The 22,850-nt window shown below is 43.2% G+C and overlaps 1 protein-coding gene across 1 annotated transcript in view; it reads right to left on the bottom strand.

Annotated features, from left to right (window-relative positions):
- LOC128653403 (centrosomal protein of 164 kDa-like) overlaps nucleotides 1-22,850 on the bottom strand; it is a 262,023-nt gene that overhangs the window by 103,277 nt on the left and 135,896 nt on the right. The window contains exon 27 of the mRNA XM_053706655.1: nucleotides 20,258-20,456. Within this exon, the coding sequence (XP_053562630.1) occupies nucleotides 20,258-20,456 (199 nt within the window). The remainder of the gene's footprint in view (nucleotides 1-20,257; nucleotides 20,457-22,850) is intronic.

Below are 22,850 nucleotides of genomic sequence, written 5' to 3'. Positions count from 1 at the left end.
GAGAAACAAATTTTGTCAGAATTTGAAAAACAGTGAAAAAAGGCAGTAAATCAAACAAAATTTTTACAGTGTGTATAATAAGCTAACAGAGCATTGCACCCACTTGCAAATGGATGATTAACCCCTTAGTTCAAAAACCGGATCAAAAAAACGATATAGACTTTTTTTTAACAGTCACACCAAACTGCCACAGCCTTGCTGTGGGCCTACCTTCCCCAACAAACGATTTTGGAACGCCTAAGAGCCCTTTAGAGATGTCCTATAGCATTCAGGGGACCCTTGGAGGAAGCTGGATGTCTCAGTCTGTAAAAGTTACTGCACAAAAAAGCGCTAAATTAGGCCCCTCCCACTCATAGTAACACAGTGGAAAGCCTCAGGAAACTGTTTCTAGGCAAATTTAAGCCAGCCATGTGGAAAAAACTAGGCCCCAATAAAGTTTTATCACCAAAGTATATATAAAAACGTTTAAACATGCCAGCAAACGTTTTATATTGTAAATATAAAAGAGTATTACCTCAGAAAGTAAGCATGATACCAGTCTCTATTAAATCACTGTATTCAGGCTTACCTTACATAAATTTGGCATCAGCAGCATTTTCTAGCACTCACATCTTCTAGAAAAATCTTAACTGCACATACCTCATAGCAGGATAACCTGCACGCCATTCCCCCGCTGAAGTTATCTCTCTCTTCAGTCATGTGTGAGAACAGCAATAGATCTTAGTTACAACCTGCTAAGATCATAGAAATCAGAGGCAGATTCTTCTATTTTTCTGCCTGGAACAAAATAGTACAACTCCGGTACCATTTAAAAATAATAAACTTTTGATTGAAGTAAAATAACAGCTACATTTCACCACTTCTCTCTTACTACCTCCATGTTTGTTGAGAGTTGCAAGAGAATGACTGGGTATGGCAGTTAGGGGAGGAGCTATATAGACAGCTCTGCTGTGGGTGTCCTCTTGCAACTTCCTGTTGGGAATGAGAATATCCCACAAGTAATGGATGATCCGTGGACTGGATACACCTTACAAGAGAAAAAGAATTTAAGGACGCCCACAGAAAAAAACGGGCGGGGAGCTGTGGACTGTCCCCGTACAGAAGAAAAGAAAATTATCAGGTAAGCATAATTTAAGTTTTTCTTCTTAAAACGGGGAGAGTCCACAGCTGCATTCATAACTTTTGGGAAATCAATACCCAAGCTTATAGAGGACACTGAATGCAAACGGACGGGAACAAAAAGGCGGCCCATTCTCATGGCACCACAGCCTGACACAACCCGGATTCCCGATAAAAAACTACTTCAACAGAATCAGGAAGAACAAAAATATGGAAAGAGGACAAGGTAACTGCCCATTAAATAGAACCATAACAATCCCAGATAGAGATCACTCTAAATTCTGGACTCCACTGAGCACAAAAGCCTCTGAGGAGACAAAAGTCCCACTCTAGAAGCACACAAAAACCTCTTCATGAACAATGGCAAGGGAAACAACAAACAAATTCCCACACCACATTCTCCCTAACTGAAATAAGGGAAGAATCAGATAAGAAGGTCCAAAAGAACCTCCAGAAACAATCACCAAAGATTCAAGGACAAAACAAAGAGAGAAGCCCCTAGCATAACTAGAAAAAAGCGGCTACCAGGCTGCAAGAGGAAAAAGTCCCGTAGAAAATACTCTACCGACGGAGAAGAGTAAAGGAAAAATTCCAGATCACCTCCTACATGGATATAAAAGGAACCAATGTAAAGCCTTAACCGGAACAGAAGTCCCAGAAGGACAAAAGGTAGAACAAGACTACCTTACCATAGACAGCTAACTAGCACAGAGAAACTGAACACCCGTAGGACATAAAAAATCCCAGGAGCAGAACACGAACGGAATAGTAACATCCGCTAATGCCACAAAGGAAAGCCACAGGTTTCCATCGGATAGGCAGCAGACTAAACGTCAAAACATAGTAACTAGCCAACTGAATAGCTAGCAAACTTGCACCAGGACATTCCTGGAAAGGAACAAGAGAAAAAAACTCAGAAAGCAGGGCGGACCAACTCCTCCCCTACTAGACAACGGGGTAAGGGAGGACAACACCCTAACCAATAAGGAAGAACCAAATACCCGCTAAGGGAAGGTTCCCGAACCAACTGCAACTGTACGCGGTCGATGCCCAAACAGAGCAGTCAGAATTCCTGACCCCTACTCCGATCGAACATTCCTATCACAGAAGCGACTGTCAATGTCCCAAGGACAAAAGAGATTAAAAAATTCCAGCATTGACAAAGCCCAGAGATCATATAATGAATCTCCAACCACGAGTTCCTAAGGAAAAGGAGGCACCGACACCCAGAGAGAATAACTCGGGAACCAGGATACCTATCCTAATTACCCCTCAGAAACCCGAAGGGAGGGTACACTGCAGACAAGAGAAAACCTCAACCCACTGAACACCTAGAGTCAGATGAGGAAAACTACCTCAGGAGGAGCAAACTGGATAGGCGCAGTAGACCATATCCTTCCAAATAGAAGGAAAATGAAGAAACCCAGGAATATTCCAGTAAAGAAATTCCCAGGAAAAACTTCCTCCATCTCTCCATAAGAGATAAAAGAAATGCCCCAGAAGGAACAAGGAGACTTCCCCCAGCATTGGGAAAAACAAGCCTGCTACTGAACGCCGGACAGATCCAAGACTATTAAAATCTTGAAAACAGAGCAACCAAAATGTGAAGTCAAAGACAAGGACTAGGTTAAAAAACCGGACCCCCAAAACCAGGTGCCGGATCAAGACCAAAAACCTTGCGGAACAACCACAAAGTTACCTGAAAATTAAATTTGCACCATTTGCCATACCCCCATGGGGTCTTTTACTCTGATCTTTTATGATGTATCCCAGTGGCTGTCCACTCAGCCCCAAAAGGCCTCTAAGATAACACCCACAAAGTCTGAAGACAAAGGAAGGACCCAAAAGAGATCAGACATCCATGATTGAGAGAATATGACAGTCTCTTAAGATCCAGTCTGTATCAACCCTCAGAGAAAAGGAATTAATGAATGAATGAGCATCCTAAAACTCCTATCGGTTGATGGCAAGAGAGACTGTATAACAATCCCCCAGATCCCCAAATATATAGGATCAAAAAAGGGGAGACTGCAAGGACAAAAACAGTCCCTAAGAACCTAGTCTCCGCAACCAGATGACCACAAGTCCTAGCCCAAAAATGCAAGGGGAAGTGAAAAACATAGCAATCCTCAAAAAGAGGAGAAAAACACTGGCGAAAGAGATCTGAAAATCGGACAATCCAATCCACAAGTAGAACCCATAGGGGGGAATAATCTCCCACTACACCAGGTACAGGAGATCTCCAAGCAGTCATCCGATCCCCCCCATTTGGAAGGGAGGACTCTAGCTCCTATCCAAAGGACCTCAGGAACTATAAACATACTGCCATAGCAGAATTCAGAATCCCAGTAAAACCATGCAAGCTATGCAAGGACAAAACACTAGTATCAAATACTTAAATGTCAGGTAAGGCCATGTAATAAAAACATTGGACGCCCCACTAAGATAATAAAGTAGGGCCAGCCGGATATCTAGGATAGAAAGGCCTTCTATAACTTGTAGAAACAAGAAAGGACAACCTCGTAACAAGAGGTAAGTCAACTTAGTACCCAAACAGGACCAGCTTGTACAAAATGTCTGATATAACCTCAAAAGAACAGAGTGAACTAGTACCCAACCAGGACAAGCCTGCGAACCAGGGTACAACTAAACTGTTCAAGGGCTAACTGAAAGCTCTAAACCCTAGCAGGGCTAGACTAAACAAAAACTGACAAATAAGCTCTGAGGCTTAAACTCTGCCTCTTAACTCTTTTTTTTTTTGTGTGCGACTTCCTCTGGAAGTAACAACCATTGCGACCAGAAAATCGCTAGTATCAAAAATCCCAGAGAAGAAAAGTTTCCTAAAAGGAAAAGTCTACAACAGTCTCGAGCTCTGCAAAGAAAACACATCCTAATCAGATCAAAAGAAGTAGGCCGCACACACATGTGAACACCAAGAAAGAAAAAGAAACACCGACAGGGCCAGTCTGTCAGGGTCAAGAGCTCAGAACTGGGATTAGATACAAATGCAAAAGACAGTCAGGAGTATCATCCACATCCTTCCCCTCCGGAGACAAAGACTAAAATCCTCCCAAGCCTCCAGTACCTGCCGCAGCAATACACTCAGGTGCGTCAGACTAACTCTAAAGGCAAAACTCATCTCCGGCGGGGCATCTGAAGGCGCAGATCCTGCTGGCTGTCCCTCTGAAGCCTCAAAGGGAACAACTCCCCCAGAGGAAAGACTCGCCAGGTAAAGAGGACACGGATAAGCTCGTCGCTGGCCCTCAAGAAGCTGTAAATGCGCCAACGCCACTAATATGGCCATCCGCAACCGAGCAGCAACCTCTGGTGGAAAGAAACCTCCTTCCAGAGAAGAATTTGGGACAACTGCTTGTGTAGGAACAGAAGATTCCAGGGAACGTGCCTCACGAGACACTGAATCCTCAGAGGCGGACGGCTCAGCGGTCTCCAATCTCTCCCCAGAGGGAGAAAAAAGCACTCTATTACGGCATACGGAACATAAATGATTGGGCTGGATTACCCAGGCCTCCATACAATCTAAGCAGGAAACAGAATCTGAGTCAGAGAAATTCTCCTCAGAAAAATCATAACTTGACCAGACAAAATTGGACAAAAATAACTGGCACCTCACACCCCCAATGGCTGGGGCACTCACCACCGCCTATGAAAGGCACAAATTGAGCACAGCACAGTGGATGGGGAGTGCACGTAAGACCAAGGGAACCGCCAATCCCTCCAACAGATAAACACCAATATGAAAATAGTCTCCAGCACTCCAAATCTATTCAAAGGCAATTTATTCACATATATCAGCAACGTTTCGGGGTCACAGCCCCGAAACGTTGCATGAGTAAGGGGCTGTGAGTAAGAGTAAGAAGCATGAGTAAGGGGCTGTGACCCTGAAACGTTGCGGATATATGTGAATAAAATTGCTGGAGACTGGAGACTATTTTCATATTGGTGACCACCTCCTATGACCACCTCCTATGACCCAGACAAGTAGAGAAACAGGTCCTCTCCACCGCCACTCGGTCAAGATACAGAAATGGAGAATGAAAACGTGACCATGCCTGGTCACAAGGTGCAATATGTAGGCCAAAGAAAAGGGCGCCAGTCCACAAGAACTGGGTAGCTCTAAAAAAAAAAATGTACGTTCCGTAATAGCCATGAGCCCCAACATTTCTACATATAAGCAGACAGAATCACATAAAACCTGATTAAAGTCCCCCACTGCTCAATAACCCCCTCAGGAGATATTAACCCTTGATTCCATAAAGATAAAGGAGTCCCACTGAGACCCTGTATTCTATTATTTACATTACATCCACAATGAAAGTAAAATGAAACGATCTTCACGGAATCTATGCCGTGGAACAGTTACACGGTCTTTCAAGTTTGACAGATAGTAGCGTTGCTTCTGACATGGACTTGAGTGAAGAAAGCAGGCAGCGAAACTCGTCAACACTGATTGCCTGTGGAGCTGTTAATATGAGTCGGGATGGTTTCGCAGAAAGACTCCCTCTGCATCTCCGGACTAACTTTCATCCATGCTCTCACTGAGAGGCTGACAGGACTACTTAAAACTCCGTCCCATCTCGAAGAGTACTACCCTCCATAAGAGACTACTCCGTAGTCTTCCGACACTTCTCTACCAACCTCCTGTGATGAAAGGCAAAGAATGACTGGGGGATGAGGAAAGTGGGGGAGGTATTTAAGCCTTTGGTTGGGGTGTCTTTGCCTTTTCCTGGTGGCCAGGTTCTGTATTCCCAAAAATAATGAATGCAGCTGTGGACTCTCCCCGTTTTAAGAAGAAAATAGATTTAAATCACATGTTTAATACTAATTAAAGTCTCAACAAAACTGTGAATATCAGGAAGATTAGCAATATTTCTGTGAAATAAAACATAAACATCAAAGATTTGTACTTTCAAAGTATTGGCAGACAAACCTTTATCCAAACCATCCTGAAGAATCCTAGGAATTCAAAAAGAATGCCAGGAATAATCATGAGAAGAGCACCATGAAATGCAGCTTTCCAAATCTTATGTTAAATCTTTCTTGAAACAAGCTTGCAAGCCTGAATCATAGCGTTAATCACAGAGTCAGAGAAACCTCTATGATTGAGGACTAAACGTTCAATTTCCATGCCATTAAGATTAGAGATTTGATTTGGAAGGAAGAATAGACTTTGAGATAGGTCAGGTCTAAGAGGAAGAGGCCAAGGCTGACAACTGGACATTTGGACAAGGTTTGCATACCAAATCGTGTGAGGCCACGCTGGGGCTATCAGAAACACATAAGATTGTTCCATTATGATCTTTGAGATCACCCTTGGTAATAGAACCAAAGAAGGAAAAATGTATGCAGGTTGGTACTGCTTGAGCATCTAACATTTCCCCCTGAGGATCCTTGGACCTTGAGAGGTACATGGGAGGTTTCTTGTTCAGACGAGAGGCCATCAGATCTATTTCTGGAGGGCCCAACATCTGTAAAATTTGATGGAACACATCTGGATGGAGAGACCACTCCCGCGGATGTAGAGATTGACGGCTGAGATAATCCGCTTCCCAGTTGTCTACACCTGGAATATGAATCGCAGTGATTAGACAAAAATTGGATTCCGCCCAAGAAAGTATTTGAAATACTTCTTTCATAACTAGGGGACTGCAAGTCCACCCCTTGATGATTAAGATATGCCACTGAAAGAGAGGAACTGGGCTTCAAAATGCTTAGAAACGTCTTTCACTGAAGAATCAAACACATAATGCTTTACCACCTCCTACTGAGGCAAAGTTTTTAAACTGAGGTATGAGTGAGGTGGGCAGGGTATTTATACTTTTGAGATTTGGGAAACTACAGGCTACTTAAAATTTGTTCATTAAAATACTGGGAAACTGTCACGCCGCGCCGCTCTAGCCGTTGCTAGGGGCGCGGCGTCTCCTTCCTGCTCGTTGCCAGGGGCAGTGTTGGCTCAGGATGCGTGCGGCGCCGACGTCATCGTCGCACACTCCTGATGCTGCTGGGAGCTCTCTGGCGCAAATCTAGCGCCTATTTAAACCCTAAACTAACGATCTGTCACTGCCCAAGTATAGGTGTTACTCTGTGTGCTCCTGGGTGTGACAGATCGTTCTATACCATTGTTGCTGAACCTGCCTGTTTACTGACTACTCTACCTGCCTTAACCCTTTAACTGCTGGACTGATCTTTGATGCTGAACCTGCCTGTTGCTGACTACTCTGCCTCTTTGTCCCCTGAATCGCTGGATTGATTTACTGCTGCTGAACTCTACCTGTCTGACTACTCTGCCTGTTTAACCCCTAAATTGCTGGACTGATATATTGTTGCCAAACCCTGCCTGCCTTGACCATTCTAGTGGTGTGCCCTTGGACTGCTTTACTGTTGCCGAACCCTGCCTGTCTGACCATTCTAGTGGTGTGTCCTTGGACTGATCTGCCGTTGCCGCTGGGGACTGTCCTGCCTGTGGTGAGTGCCGCTCTCCTCACCTTACTAACTTTCTCTGCTCTGGGATATTCCCTATCATTCCGGCTCGATGCCGGGATAACAAGACTACTGGCCGAGTTCGGTCTGATAGAGGAGTATCCCACGAGCATTACGTTATACTTGGGCCATGCAGTCAGATGAGGTGGCAAGAGCTGTTTATCTTCAGAGACAGATGTTGGGAACCCATACCACACAGTTGCAGAATACGGATTCCAAGCTAGAAGCTATTACCGCTCAGCTCTCCTTAATAGTTGAAGCGAGGGATGCCGCTCCTGTTGCTACACCACCAGCCCCTACTCCCAGTACTGTGACTTCTTCTGCTTCTGGAAGCATACCCCGGGATACCCTTGCCTGACAAGTATGAAGGTACTACTGATTGCAGGGGCTTTCTAAACCAATGCAGGCTGCACGTCCGCAACGATCCTCACACCTTTCGGTCTCATCAGTCAAGTGTGACCTTTATCATTTCTTTGCTAAAGGACAAGGCCCTAGCCTGGGTCTCTCCTCTTTTGGAACAGAATGCTACACTCCTGCATGATGCTGATGAGTTCATATCTGCTTTGTCTTCTGTGTTTGGGACTTCTGGCCATACCTCTGCTGCAGAATATTCTCTCCTGGATCTCTGCCAGGGTAAAAAAAACTGTGGCACACTTTGCTGTCAAGTTCCGCACCTTGGCACTTGAAACCACCTGGGATGGCAGTGCTCTCAAGGCAGCCTTTAGGAGGGGTCTCCATGAACGCATCAAAGATGAACTAACTTATGATATACCTTCTTCTTTGGATGACTTTATAGCGTTTTGTATCAATCTGGAATCTCGCTTTCAGGAAAGGCAAGCCGAGAAAGACAGAACAAGGAGGGTCCTACCCCCCCGTCCTCCTATTTGCCCAGTTTCGGCAGCATCTGCTACCCCTTCAGCAGGTCTAGTTACCTCGGTAGACGAACCCATGGATCTCTCCTCCTTCAAACCCTCAGAGTCTGAAAGGCAGAGAAGAAGGAGACTGAGGCTATGTTTTTATTGTGGATGTAACACCCACCAACTAAAGGACTGTGATGTTCAGCCGGGAAAAGCCAATGCTTAGAAGATAACACTGGGGTACCTCTAAGCATGGTCTCAACTAAATCCCCTCACTCTTCTCGGATCCAGGTACCTGTTGCCCTTACCTTCCTTCAGAATACAGTCCACACTCAAGCCTTCATTGATTCAGGGGTAGCTGGAAACATCCTGAATCCCCGTTTCATGATTCAAGCTGGTTTGCCTCTTCTACAGAAAAGACATTATCTCAAAATAACTACCCTGGATGGCACCCCCCTTGGTTCGGGCCGGATTCATTTCGAGTCAGCACCCCTGACCCTGACTGTGGGAGTCCTCCACACTGAACAGTTACAGTTTAAGGTTATTCATTCCCCAGCACAGCCTGTCATCCATGGTCTTCCTTGGCTTCGGGTACACAATCCACGGTTCGATTGGACTGAGGGACAACTGGCCTCCTGGGGCACCTCCTGTTTCCACTCCTGCCTTGCTAAAGTCATTCCTCTGACCCGTATTCCCATAGCCACTATACAGACTCCTCCAAACCTTCCCTCAGTATATGCGGACTTCACTGATGTGTTTGAGAAAAAAGCAGCCGACATGCTGCCACCCCACCGTCCTTACGACTGCAAGATCAACCTCTTTCCCGGAGCCCCACTTCCCAAAGGGAGGACTTATCCACTCTCCAAGGCTGAAACCAAATCCATGGAGGAGTACATATAAGAGAACCTGGCAAAAGGTTTCATTCGTCCTTCCTCCTCTCCTGCTGGGGCCGGCTTCTTTTTATCAGTAAGAAGGATGGTGGGCTCAGACCCTGCATTGACTACAGGGCCTTGAACAACATAACCATCAAGAATCGCTATCCCATACCATTGATCACCGAACTGTATGACTCGCTCCAGGATGCCCGCTTTTTCACGAAACTGGACTTAAGTGGGGCATATAATCTGATTCGCATCTCTCCAGGCCACGAATGGAAGACTGCCTTTAACACAAGATCTGGGCATTACGAATACCTTGTAATGCCCTTTGGGCTGTGTAACGACCCTGCAGTCTTCCATGCATTTGTCAATGATGTCTTCCGTGACCTATTGTCAATGATGTCTTCCGTGACTCCTGTGCTTTCCTAGATAAACCTTTCAGCAAAGGATAACAAGAGAAGGAAGCAAATTAAATAAAAGTAAATTGGAAAATTGTTTAAAATTGTATTCTCTATCTGAATCATGAAAGAAGGATTTTGGGTTTCATGACCCCTTAAGTTTAAGTTGTGGTTGATATGTACTAACCACTTACAAGCTTGCCACAGTGAAGAAAGATGTTTCTCAAGAGCTAATGAGATAAGTGGAATTGTAAAATAAATGTATAAGAAGATGACAAGCTGAATAATCTGGAGATTAACTTTACCAACATATGCATTGTACTATCCATTAGATTACAAAAACAAAATTTATGCTTACCTGATAAATTCCTTTCTCCTGTAGTGTAGTCAGTCCACGGGTCATCCATTACTTATGGGATTATAACTCCTCCCTAACAGGAAGTGCAAGAGGATCACCCAAGCAGAGCTGCTATATAGCTCCTCCCCTCTACGTCATACCCAGTCATTCGACCGAAAACCAAACGAGAAAGGAGAAACTATAGGGTGCAGTGGTGACTGGAGTATAATTTAAAATTTAGACCTGCCATAAAAAACAGGGCGGGCCGTGGACTGACTACACTACAGGAGAAAGGAATTTATCAGGTAAGCATAAATTATGTTTTCTCCTGTTAAGTGTAGTCAGTCCACGGGTCATCCATTACTTATGGGATACCAATACCAAAGCTAAAAGTACACGGATGACGGGAGGGACAGGCAGGATCTTTACACGGAAGGAACCACTGCCTGAAGAACCTTTCTCCCAAAAACAGCCTCCGAAGAAGCAAAAGTGTCAAATTTGGAAAAAGTGTGAAGTGAAGACCAAGTCGCAGCCTTGCAAATCTGTTCAACAGAGGCCTCATTTTTAAAGGCCCAAGTGGAAGCCACAGCTCTGGTAGAATGAGCTGTAATTCTTTCAGGAGGTTGCTGTCCAGCAGTCTCATAGGCTAAACGTATTATGCTATGAAGCCAGAAGGAGAGAGAGGTAGCCGAAGCCTTTTGACCTCTCCTCTGTCCAGAATAAACGACAAACAGGGAAGAAGTTTGTCGAAAATCTTTAGTTGCCTGCAAATAAAATTTCAGGGCACGGACAACGTCCAGATTGTGCAGAAGTCGTTCCTTCTTTGAGGAAGGGTTAGGACACAATGATGGAACAACAATCTCTTGATTGATATTCCTGTTAGTGACCACCTTAGGTAAGAACCCAGGTTTAGTACGCAGAACTACCTTGTCTGAATGGAAAATCAGATAAGGAGAATCACAATGTAAGGCCGATAACTCAGAGACTCTTCGAGCCGAGGAAATAGCCATTAAAAACAGAACTTTCCAAGATAACAGCTTGATATCAATGGAATGAAGGGGTTCAAACGGAACACCCTGTAAAACGTTAAGAACTAAGTTTAAGCTCCATGGCAGAGCAACAGTTTTAAACACAGGCTTAATCCTGGCCAAAGCCTGACAAAAAGCCTGAACGTCTGGAACTTCTGACAGACGTTTGTGTAAAAGGATGGACAAAGCTGAGATCTGTCCCTTTAACGAACTAGCGGATAAACCCTTTTCTAAACCTTCTTGTAGAAAAGACAATATCCTAGGAATCCTAACCTTACTCCATGAGTAACTCTTGGATTCGCACCAATGCAAGTATTTGCGCCATATTTTATGGTAAATTTTCCTGGTAACAGGCTTCCTAGCCTGTATTAAGGTATCAATCACCGACTCCGAGAATCCACGCTTTGATAGAATCAAGCGTTCAATCTCCATGCAGTCAGCCTCAGAGAAATTAGATTTGGATGTTTGAAAGGACCCTGAACCAGAAGGTCCTGTCTCAGAGGTAGAGACCATGGTGGACAGGACGACATGTCCACTAGGTCTGCATACCAGGTCCTGCGTGGCCACGCAGGCGCTATTAGAATCACCGATGCTCTCTCCTGTTTGATCCTGGCAATCAATCGAGGAAGCATCGGGAAGGGTGGAAACACATAAGCCATGTTGAAGGCCCAAGGTGCTGTCAGAGCATCTATCAGAAACGCTCCCGGGTCCCTGGACCTGGATCCGTAACAAGGAAGTTTGGCGTTCTGGCGAGACGCCATGAGATCCAGATCTGGTTTGCCCCAACGCCGAAGTATTTGGGCAAAGACCTCCGGATGAAGTTCCCACTCCCCCGGATGAAAAGTCTGGCGACTTAGAAAATCCGCCTCCCAGTTCTCCACGCCTGGGATGTGGATCGCTGATAGGTGGCAAGAGTGAGACTCTGCCCAGTGAATTATCTTTGAGACTTCCATCATCGCTAGGGAACTCCTTGTCCCTCCCTGATGGTTGATGTAAGCCACAGTCGTGATGTTGTCCGACTGAAACCTGATGAACCTCAGAGTTGCTAACTGAGGCCAAGCCAGAAGGGCATTGAAAACTGCTCTTAATTCCAGAATGTTTATGGGAAGGAGACTCTCCTCCTGAGTCCATGATCCCTGAGTCTTCAGGGAATTCCAGACAGCGCCCCAACCTAGCAGGCTGGCGTCTGTTGTTACAATCGTCCAATCTGGCCTGCTGAAGGGCATCCCCTTGGACAGATGTGGCCGAGAGAGCCACCATAGAAGAGAATTTCTGGTCTCTTGATCCAGATTCAGCATAGGGGACAAATCTGAGTAATCCTCATTCCACTGACTTAGCATGCACAATTGCAGTGGTCTGAGATGCAGGCGTGCAAAGGGTACTATGTCCATTACCGCTACCATTAAGCCGATTACCTCCATGCATTGAGCCACTGACGGGTGTGGAATGGAATGAAGGACACGGCAAGCATTTAGAAGTTTTGTTAACCTGTCCTCTGTCAGGTAAATTTTCATTTCTACAGAATCTATAAGAGTCCCTAAGAAGGGAACTCTTGTGAGTGGCAATAGAGAACTCTTTTCTTCGTTCACTTTCCACCCATGTGACCTTAGAAATGCCAGTACTAACTCTGTATGAGACTTGGCAGTTTGGAAACTTGACGCTTGTATCAGAATGTCGTCTAGGTACGGAGCTACCGATATTCCTCGCGGTCTTAGTACCGCCAGAAGAGAACCCAGAACCTTTGTAAAGATTCTTGGAGCAGTAGCTAGCCCGAAGGGAAGAGCTACAAACTGGTAATGCCTGTCTAGGAAGGCAAACCTTAGGTACCGGTAATGATCTTTGTGAATCGGTATGTGAAGGTAGGCATCCTTTAAATCCACTGTGGTCATGTACTGACCCTTTTGGATCATGGGTAAGATTGTCCGAATAGTTTCCATTTTGAACGATGGAACTCTTAGGAATTTGTTTAGGATCTTTAAGTCCAAGATTGGTCTGAAGGTTCCTTCTTTTTTGGGAACCACAAACAGATTTGAGTAAAACCCTTGTCCGTGTTCCGACCGCGGAACCGGGTGGATCACTCCCATTAGTAAAAGATCTTGTACACAGCGCAGAAACGCCTCTTTCTTTATCTGGTTTGCTGACAACCTTGAAAGATGAAATCTCCCTTTTGGAGGAGAAGCTTTGAAGTCCAGAAGATATCCCTGAGATATGATCTCTAACGCCCAGGGATCCTGGACATCTCTTGCCCAAGCCTGGGCGAAGAGAGAAAGTCTGCCCCCTACTAGATCCGTTTCCGGATTGGGGGCCCTCACTTCATGCTGTCTTAGGGGCAGCAGCAGGTTTTCTGGCCTGCTTGCCCTTGTTCCAGGTCTGATTAGGTTTCCAGCCATGTCTGTAGCGAGCAACAGTTCCTTCCTGTTTTGGAGCGGAGGAAGTTGATGCTGCTCCTGCCTTGAAGTTACGAAAGGCACGAAAATTAGACTGTCTAGCCCTTGGTTTGGCTCTGTCTTGAGGCAGGGCATGGCCCTTACCTCCAGTAATGTCAGCGATAATTTCTTTCAAACCGGGCCCGAATAATGTCTGCCCTTTGAAAGGTATGTTAAGCAATTTAGATTTAGAAGTCACATCGGCTGACCAGGATTTTAGCCACAGCGCTCTGCGCGCCTGAATGGCGAATCCGGAATTCTTAGCCGTAAGCTTAGTTAAATGTACTACGGCATCAGAAATAAATGAATTAGCTAGCTTAAGGACTCTAAGCTTGTCTATAATTTCATCCAATGGAACTGAGCTAATGGTCTCTTCTAGAGACTCAAACCAGAATGCCGCCGCAGCCGTGACAGGCGCAATGCATGCGAGGGGTTGTAATATAAAACCTTGTTGAGTAAACATTTTCTTAAGGTAACCCTCTAACTTTTTATCCATTGGATCTGAAAAGGCACAGCTATCCTCCACCGGGATAGTGGTACGCTTAGCCAGAGTAGAAACTGCTCCCTCCACCTTAGGGACCGTCTGCCATAAGTCCAGTGTGGTAGCGTCTATTGGAAACATTTTTCTAAATATAGGAGGGGGGGAAAAGGGTACACCGGGCCTACCCCACTCCTTGGTAATAATCTCTGTAAGCCTCTTAGGTATAGGAAAAACGTCAGTACACGCCGGTACCGCATAGTATCTATCCAGCCTACATAATTTCTCTGGGATTGCAACCGTGTTACAATCATTCAGAGCCGCTAATACCTCCCCTAATAATACACGGAGGTTCTCAAGCTTAAATTTAAAATTTGAAATGTCTGAGTCCAGTTTATTTGGATCAGATCCGTCACCCACAGAATGAAGCTCTCCGTCTTCATGCCCATTGTGACGCAGTATCAGACATGGCTCTAACATTATCAGCGTACTCTGTTCTCACCCCAGAGTGGTCGCGTTTACCTCTAAGTTCTGGCAATTTAGATAAAACTTCAGTCATAACATTAGCCATGTCTTGTAAAGTGATTTGTAATGGCCGCCCTGATGAACTTGGCGCCACAATATCACGCACCTTCTGAGCGGGAGATGCAGGTACTGACACGTGAGGAGAGTTAGTCGGCATAACTTTCCCCTCATTGTCTGGTGAAATTTTCTTGACATGTACAGATTGGCTTTTATTTAAAGTAGCATCAATGCAATTAGTACACAAATTTCTATTGGGCTCCACATTGGCCTTTGAACATATTGCACAAAGAGATTCCTCTGTGTCAGACATGTTTAAACAAACTAGCAATTAGCCTAGCAAGCTTGGAAAATACTTTTCAAATAAATTTACAAGCAATATAAAAAACGTTACTGTGCCTTTAAGAAGCACACAAAACTGTCACAGTTGAAATAACAATGAACCGGATTAGTTATAGAAACCAAATTTTCACAGTAAATGCATTAAGTTAGCAAAGGATTGCACCCACTAGCAAATGGATGATTAACCCCTTAATACCAAAAAACGGATAACAATTGAAAATATAAACGTTTTTATCACAGTCAAAGCACAGTCTCACAGGTCTGCTGTGAGTGATTACCTCCCTCAAAACTAGTTTTGGAGACCCCTGAGCTCTGTAGAGACGTCCTGGATCATGCAGGGAGAAAAAGGCAGACTGTGACTGAATTTCTACTGCCCAATAAAGCGCCAAAATAGGCCCCTCCCACTCATAATACAACAGTGGGGAAGCTCAGTAAACTGATTTAATTCATAACAAACGACAGCCATGTGGAAAATAACGCCCATAAAATTTTTCACCAAGTACCTCAGAGAAATAAACGATTAACATGCCAGTAAACGTTTTAAATATAAATTATGAAATGTTATTAAAAAGCCTGCTGCTAGCCGCTCTCACTGCAGAATAGGCTAAAAATTATATGTATACAGTATTTTCTTAGTGAAGTGCCATTCCCCAGAAATACTTCAGTGTAAACATACATACATATCAGCCTGATACCAGTTGCTACTACTGCATTTAAGGCTGTACTTACATTACATCGGTATTAGCAGTATTTTCTCAGTCAATTCCATTCCTTAGAAAATAATATACTGCAACATACCTCCTTGCAGGTGAACCTGCCCGCTGTCCCCTGTTCTGAAGTTACCTTGCTCCTCAGAATGGCCGAGAACAGCAAATGGATCTTAGTTACGTCCGCTAAGATCATACACAAACTCAGGTAGATTCTTCTTCTAATGCTGCCTGAGAAAAAACAACACACTCCGGTGCCGTTTAAAATAACAAACTTTTGATTGAAGAAATAAAAACTAAGTTTAACAACCACAGTCCTCTCACACGTCCTATCTATTAGTTAGGTGCAAGAGAATGACTGGGTATGACGTAGAGGGGAGGAGCTATATAGCAGCTCTGCTTGGGTGATCCTCTTGCACTTCCTGTTAGGGAGGAGTTATAATCCCATAAGTAATGGATGACCCGTGGACTGACTACACTTAACAGGAGAAATGTATGCTTACCTGATAAAAAATAAATAAATCCTGGCATGGAGAGTCAACGTATTCTTTTATTATTGTTAGGAATTCAACATCTGGCCACCAGGAGGAGGCAAAGACAACCCAGCAAAAACGCAAGTATCACTCCCACTTCCCATACTCCACCAGTCATTCAGCCGAGGAAATAAGGAAGAGTAGGAGAAACACTAGGGTTATAGAGGTGCCAGAAGATTAGGAAAAAATGCCGCCTTAAAAATAACAGGGAGGGTTTGTGGACTCTCCATGTCAGGAAAGAAAGGAATTTATCAGGTAAGCATACATTTTGTTTTCTTTCCAATAGCATGGAGAGTCCACAAATTCATTCATTACTGTTGGGAACCCAATACCCAAGCAAGAGAGGACACACAGAGAATGAACAGGGAGGGAAAATAAGGCAGGCTGAAGGTACCATCGCTTGAAGCACACTTCTCCTAAAGGAAGCCTCAGCTGAGGTAAAAACATCAAAACTTGTAAAAATTATGAAGAGGTATGCAAGGAGGACCAGGTAGCCGCCTTACAGATCTGCTCCATAGAAGCTTTGTTCTTAAAAGCCTAAGAAGAGGACCCATCCCCTGAAAAGGGAGCCTTAATCCTCTCAGGAGGCTGTTGACCAGCTTCCACATAAGCCAAACGAATGACACTCCTCAACCAAAAGGAAAGAAGTTTAGACCCTTACGCTCACCAGCATACACAACAAACAAAGAAGTAGAATGCCTAGAATCCTTGGAATCATGGAGATAGATTTCAAAGCGTGCACCACATCCAGGTTGAGTAACAAACATTCCTTTTGAGATGGATTAGGACAAAAAGTAAGGAACTACAATCTCCTGATAGATATTGCAGTCAGAGACCATCTTGGGAAGAAAACCCAAAATCAGTACGTAGGACAGGCTTATCCGCATGAAAAACCATATAAGGGGAGGCAGATAATTCTGAAACTCTACATGCAGAAGAAATAGCCAACAAAAACAAAAACTTTCCAAGAGAAAAGTTTAATATGAAAAGAACAAAATTAAGGCTCCAAGGAGGAGCAACAAGTCGAAACAGAGGCCTGATTCAAACCAGGGTCTGAACAAAGGACTGAACGTCCGGAAGATTAGCTAGCAAAGACAGAAAGGGCAGAAATCTGATCCTTGAGAAAACTAGCAGACAAATCTTTCTCCAAAACCTCTGAGGAACTCTCACTTTGTGCCAAGGGAAACCTTGAGTCTTGCACCAGACTAGTTAGAGGTGCCACACCTGTGATACAGCCGACGAGAAACCAGCTTATGAGCCTGAATCAGAGTATCAATGACTTTATCAGAAAAACCTGTTTTAGATCTCCATGCAGTCAGCCTCAGAGAATCTAGATTAAGATGACCTCCACAAAGACATATTCACCAGATCTGCAAACCAAGACTTGCGAGGCCAGCTGGTACAATTAGGATCACAAAGGTCTGCTCCAGATTTATGTGGGTTATAACCCTGGGAAGAATAGCAAACGGAGGGAACGGATAAAACTGTCTGAGGATCTCTCAGTCTCGACCCTTATCTGGGCAGTTTGGTATTGATACAAGATGCCATGACTATCTCCGGATCCCCCACCTGAGAGATGTCAGAACACTTCTGAGAGAAGGGACTACTCCCCGGGATGGAAGAACTGTCTGGTCAGGAAATTCGCTTCCCATATTTTCCACCCTGGAAGAGAGAGTGCACAGTGAAAAATGCGGCCATATGCCGCAAGCATCAATATAAGGCCCTAAGTCACGCAGCCGTTTGCTGTGAACATCAATATACGGGCCAAAGATTAATATAAGACCCTAAGACACGGCTGTATGCAGCGAGAATCAATATTGTAGGCTCCAAATTCTGTGTAGTAAAGTGGAAGGAGCTAAACTGTACCAACTATACTCAAAGTACAAAGTTTGCAATAAAATAAAGAGAACCCTCCACAGGATCCTGTTATAAGATCAAAGTCCCCCATGTTGAGATCAGGAGCTCTGGTGTCAAAATGAACAATACCAAAGAATCCTGAGAAAGGTACATATCTGCTCTTTATAAAAGAATATCCCCTAAGGAGATAATTAAGTCCCCAGAACCTTCTGAGTGGTAAATAAGGTACCACATGAGCACCTTAAAATTTGTCCCATCCAAGGACTGTGCCTCCTTCATAAAACAAAAGAAATGGACTTACCTGGCAGGGTCACTGCTGTGGAGCAGACACAGCCTTCCATGTCTCATAGCTTCATCCAGACTTCTGACAGGGACCTGAGGTAGAAAGGAAAGCAGTGTAAGCTTAACACTGGTTGCCAGATGGGGGTGTTAGCACAGATTGCTGGAAAGAGGACAGAGAAGTTCCCTGCGACTTCCAGCAGCTAACAGTCACCAATACCCGTACTAAGAGGTTTACACGGACATAGCATTAACCCCCAGTCCTATCTTGAAGGGAAGCTACCCATTAAAGGACTCAATTTTCTTCAGAGCACTATCTTCACCTCCTCCTAGTTACAGAGGAAAACAATGACTGGAAGAGTATGGGAAGTGGGAGGGCTACTTGGGCTTTTGCTGGGTTGTCTTTGCCTCCTCTTGGTGGCCAGGTATTTAATTCCCAACAGTAATGAATGAATTTGTTGACTCTCCATGCCATTGGAAAGGAAAGAACTCTATGTCAAAGATTATCTTGTACCCCCTCTAAGGGATTTGTAATATTGTATGATATGTTGTCGGAATTTAATGTCATCTATATAAATAAAGAATAATAAAAAAAAAAGAATATCAGGCTAAGTTACTGTCAGCAGGTCCTACCATAAGCAATTGCACCTAAAAATAATTGATCTGCATGATGACACTGCTGGTTGTACAACAGGTGAAATAGAGCTGTTATGACATTAAAGAATCCCCATTGTGGTGATTGTAAACAACAATGTCTTCTGTGATATCAGGCCATAACAAGCCACTTTGTGGGTTAATAGCAGTGAAGGTTCTGAGGGTTAACAGTGTTTGATTGTCTAAAGATTAGGGGTTAATAACACTGGGGGAGTCTTGAACAAGTATGTTGTCTGGCTATAGAATAATATATCAGCCAAGTCTACACACCTTAAACATATTAACATCTTGATTGCTCGATAAGTATCAACTTTGTTGTGTAAAAGTAGGGACATAGAAACATAGATTTTGACAACAGAAAAGAACTATAGGCCTGCCCAATATTTCCTTAAAGGGACAGCAAACACCAGAATTGTTGCTGTTTAAAAAGGTAGATAATCCCTTTATTACCCATTCCCCAGTTTTGAATAACCAACACAGTTATAATAATATACATTTTACCTCTGTGATTACCTTGTATCTATGCTTCTGCAAACTGCCCCCTTATTTCAGTTCTTTTGACAGACTTGCATTTTTAGCCAATCAGTGCTGACTCCTAGGAGCTTCACGTGCCTGAGCTCAATGTTATCTATGTGAAACACATGAACTAATGCCCTCTAGTGGTGAAAAACTGTCAAAATGCTTTCAGATTAGAGGCAGCCTTCAAGGTCTAAGAAATTAGCATATGAACCGCCTAGGTTTAGCTTTTAACTAAGAATACCAAGACAACAAAGCAAAATTGGTAATAAAAGTAAATTGGAAAGTTGTTTAAAATTACATGCCCTATTTAAATCATGATTTTTTTTTTTTTTAACTTGACTGTCCCTTTAAAGTATAAACTTATATAGATAGTCTTCAACATATATTTATGAGAGCTTGCACAAATCAAGCAATCGCTGAGCAGTAGGTAGGAAGGTCATGATTCTGAATTACATATAATGAACTACAGACTCTCTGATGGCGATGGAAAAACTACAATATTTAAATAAAAGTTTCATTACAGGAAAAGGAGGCAATGCAAATAAAACAAATGAAAGTGCAATGCAAAGTACTCTGCATAATTAAAACTTTATTTATTGACTTTAATGTCCATCCAGTTTATCAATGGGGCCACTGAGTTGCAGCAAATCAGCACGGAACCCCATGGTTCCCTAAAATTATGCTAATTACATAAGGCTATATTTACTAATTATATGTGAAAAATAAAAGGGAATACTGCATTGGTACCAAGGGTGTTCACAGGCTGTTCAAACTACTTTGTTTACAGCATCATCTGAAAACCAGTACACAAGGCATGTAAGTTACCTCTTCAATGCTATTTCCCCCTCTCTCTGCAAGTTGTAATCCATCTGCATCCGGGCTTAACTGCATATTGTCATGTCGCCACTGATGCTTGGTGGACCTGAGCAGGCTCTGCCGGCGGCGCATTGAGTGGGTTTGTTGCTGCAAGAAATCCTTTGCACTTTGTATGGAGGCACCTTGAGATGAGATGTAATGCCGCACACTAGGGAAAGAGGGGTCAAATAGAAATGAAGGGAGAATATTTTGAAAATAAAAAACCTAAACAAGCAAAAACATAATTTATGCTTATCTGATAAAATCATTTCTCTCATTGTGGTAAGAGTCCATGATCCATTATTCCTGGGAATTACTCTTCCTGGCCACTAGGAGGAGGCAAAGATTCCAAAACCCCAAGAGATCTATAAAACTCCTATCACCTGATGTGAAAACAAACAAACAGAATAGCATCCGATGCGGCAATCATTAGGCCTAGCATTTCCATACAAAGGATACAGAACAGAAGATTTGAACAAGCTAAAATCATCTTCAACCTTCTTTGTTTAGTCAGAGAGCGTCTCATAGAAACTGAGTCTATCTGGACACCCAGAAAAGTGACTCTTAACTGGGGAATAAGAAAATGCTTTAAAAAACATAATTTATGTAAGAACTTACCTGATAAATTAATTTATTTCATATTGGCAAGAGTCCATGAGCTAGTGACGTATGGGATATACATTCCTACCAGGAGGGGCAAAGTTTCCCAAACCTCAAAATGCCTATAAATACACCCCCCACCACACGCACAATTCAGTTTAACGAATAGCCAAGAAGTGAGGTGATAAGAAAGGAGCGAAAGCATCAACAAGGAATTGGAATAATTGTGCTTTATACAAAAAAATCCTAACCACCACAAAAAGGGTGGGCCTCATGTACTCTTGCCAATATGAAAAAAATGAATTTATCAGGTAAGTTCTTACATAAATTATGTTTTCTTTCATGTAATTAGCAAGAGTCCATGAGCTAGTGACGTATGGGATAGCAAATACCCAAGATGTGGAACTCCACGCAAGAGTCACTAGAGAGGGAGGGATAAAAAATAAAGACAGCCAATTCCGCTGAAAAAAAGAATACACAACCCAAATCAAAAAGTTTTAATCTTATAATGAAAAAAACTGAAATTATAAGCAGAAGAATCAAACTGAAACCGCTGAATGAAAGAGCTTTTCTACCAAAAACTGCTTTTGAAGAAGAAAAAACATCAAAATGGTAGAATTTAGTAAATGTATGCAAAGAAGACCAAGTTGCTGCTTTGCAAATCTGATTAACAGAAGATTTATTCTTAAAAGCCCAGGAAGTAGAAACTGACCTAGTAGAATGAGCCGTAATCCTCTGAGGCGGGGATTTACCCGACTCCACATAAGCATGATGAATCAAAAGCTTTAACCAGGAAGCCAAAGAAATAGCAGAAGCTTTCTGACCTTTCCTAGGACCGGAAAAGATAACAAATAGACTAGAAGTCTTTCTGAAATCTTTAGTAGCTTCAACATAATATTTCAAAGATCTTATCACATCCAAAGAATGCAAAGATTTTTCCAAAGAATTCTTAGGATTAGGACACAACGAAGGGACAACAATTTCTCTACTAATGTTGTTGGAATTCACAACCTTAGGTAAAAATTTAAATGAAGTCCGCAAAATAGCCTTATCCTGATGAAAAATCAGAAAAGGAGACTCAAAAGAAAGAGCAGATAATTCAGAAACTCTTCTAGCAGAAGAGATAGCCAAAAGAAACAATACTTTCCAAGAAAGTAACTTAATATCCGAAGAATGCATAGGCTCAAACTGAGGAGCCTGTAAAGCTCTCAAAACCAAATTAAGACTCCAATGAGGAGAGATTGACTTAATGACAGGCTTGATGCGAAACAAAGCCTGTACAAAACAACGAATGTCAGGAAGATTAGCAATTTTTCTGTGAAAAAGAACAGAAAGAGGAGAGATTTGTCCTTTCAAGGAATTTGCAGACAAACCCTTATCCAAACCATCCTGAAGAAACTGTAAAATTCTAGGAATTCTAAAAGAATGCCAAGAGAACTTATGAGAGGAACACCATGAAATGTAAGTCTTCCAAACTCGGTAATAAATCTTTCTAGACACAGATTTACGAGCCTGCAACATAGTATTGATCACTGAGTCAGAGAAACCTCTATGACTAAGCACTAAGCGTTCAATCTCCATACCTTCAAATTTAATGATTTGAGATCCTGATGGAAAAACGGACCTTGAGATAGAAGGTCTGGCCTTAACGGAAGTGGCCAAGGTTGCCAACTGGACATCCGAACAAGATCCGCATACCAAAACCTGTGTGGCCATGCTGGAGCCACCAGCAGTACAAACGAACGTTCCATTATGATTTTGGAAATCACTCTTGGAAGAAGAACTAAAGGCGGAAAGATATAAGCAGGTTGATAATTCCAAGGAAGTGACAACGCATCCACTGCTTCCGCCTGAGGATCCCTGGATCTGGACAGATACCTGGGAAGTTTCCTGTTTAGATGAAAAGCCATCAAATCTATTTCTGGAAGATCTGAACAATCTGAAGAAACACATCTGGGTGAAG

This window comes from Bombina bombina, chromosome 3, assembly GCF_027579735.1.
Source record: "Bombina bombina isolate aBomBom1 chromosome 3, aBomBom1.pri, whole genome shotgun sequence".
NCBI classification, from domain to species: domain Eukaryota; kingdom Metazoa; phylum Chordata; class Amphibia; order Anura; family Bombinatoridae; genus Bombina; species Bombina bombina.
Note: the sequence above shows the minus strand (reverse complement) of the source record. Positions and strands in the feature narration are given on the sequence as shown.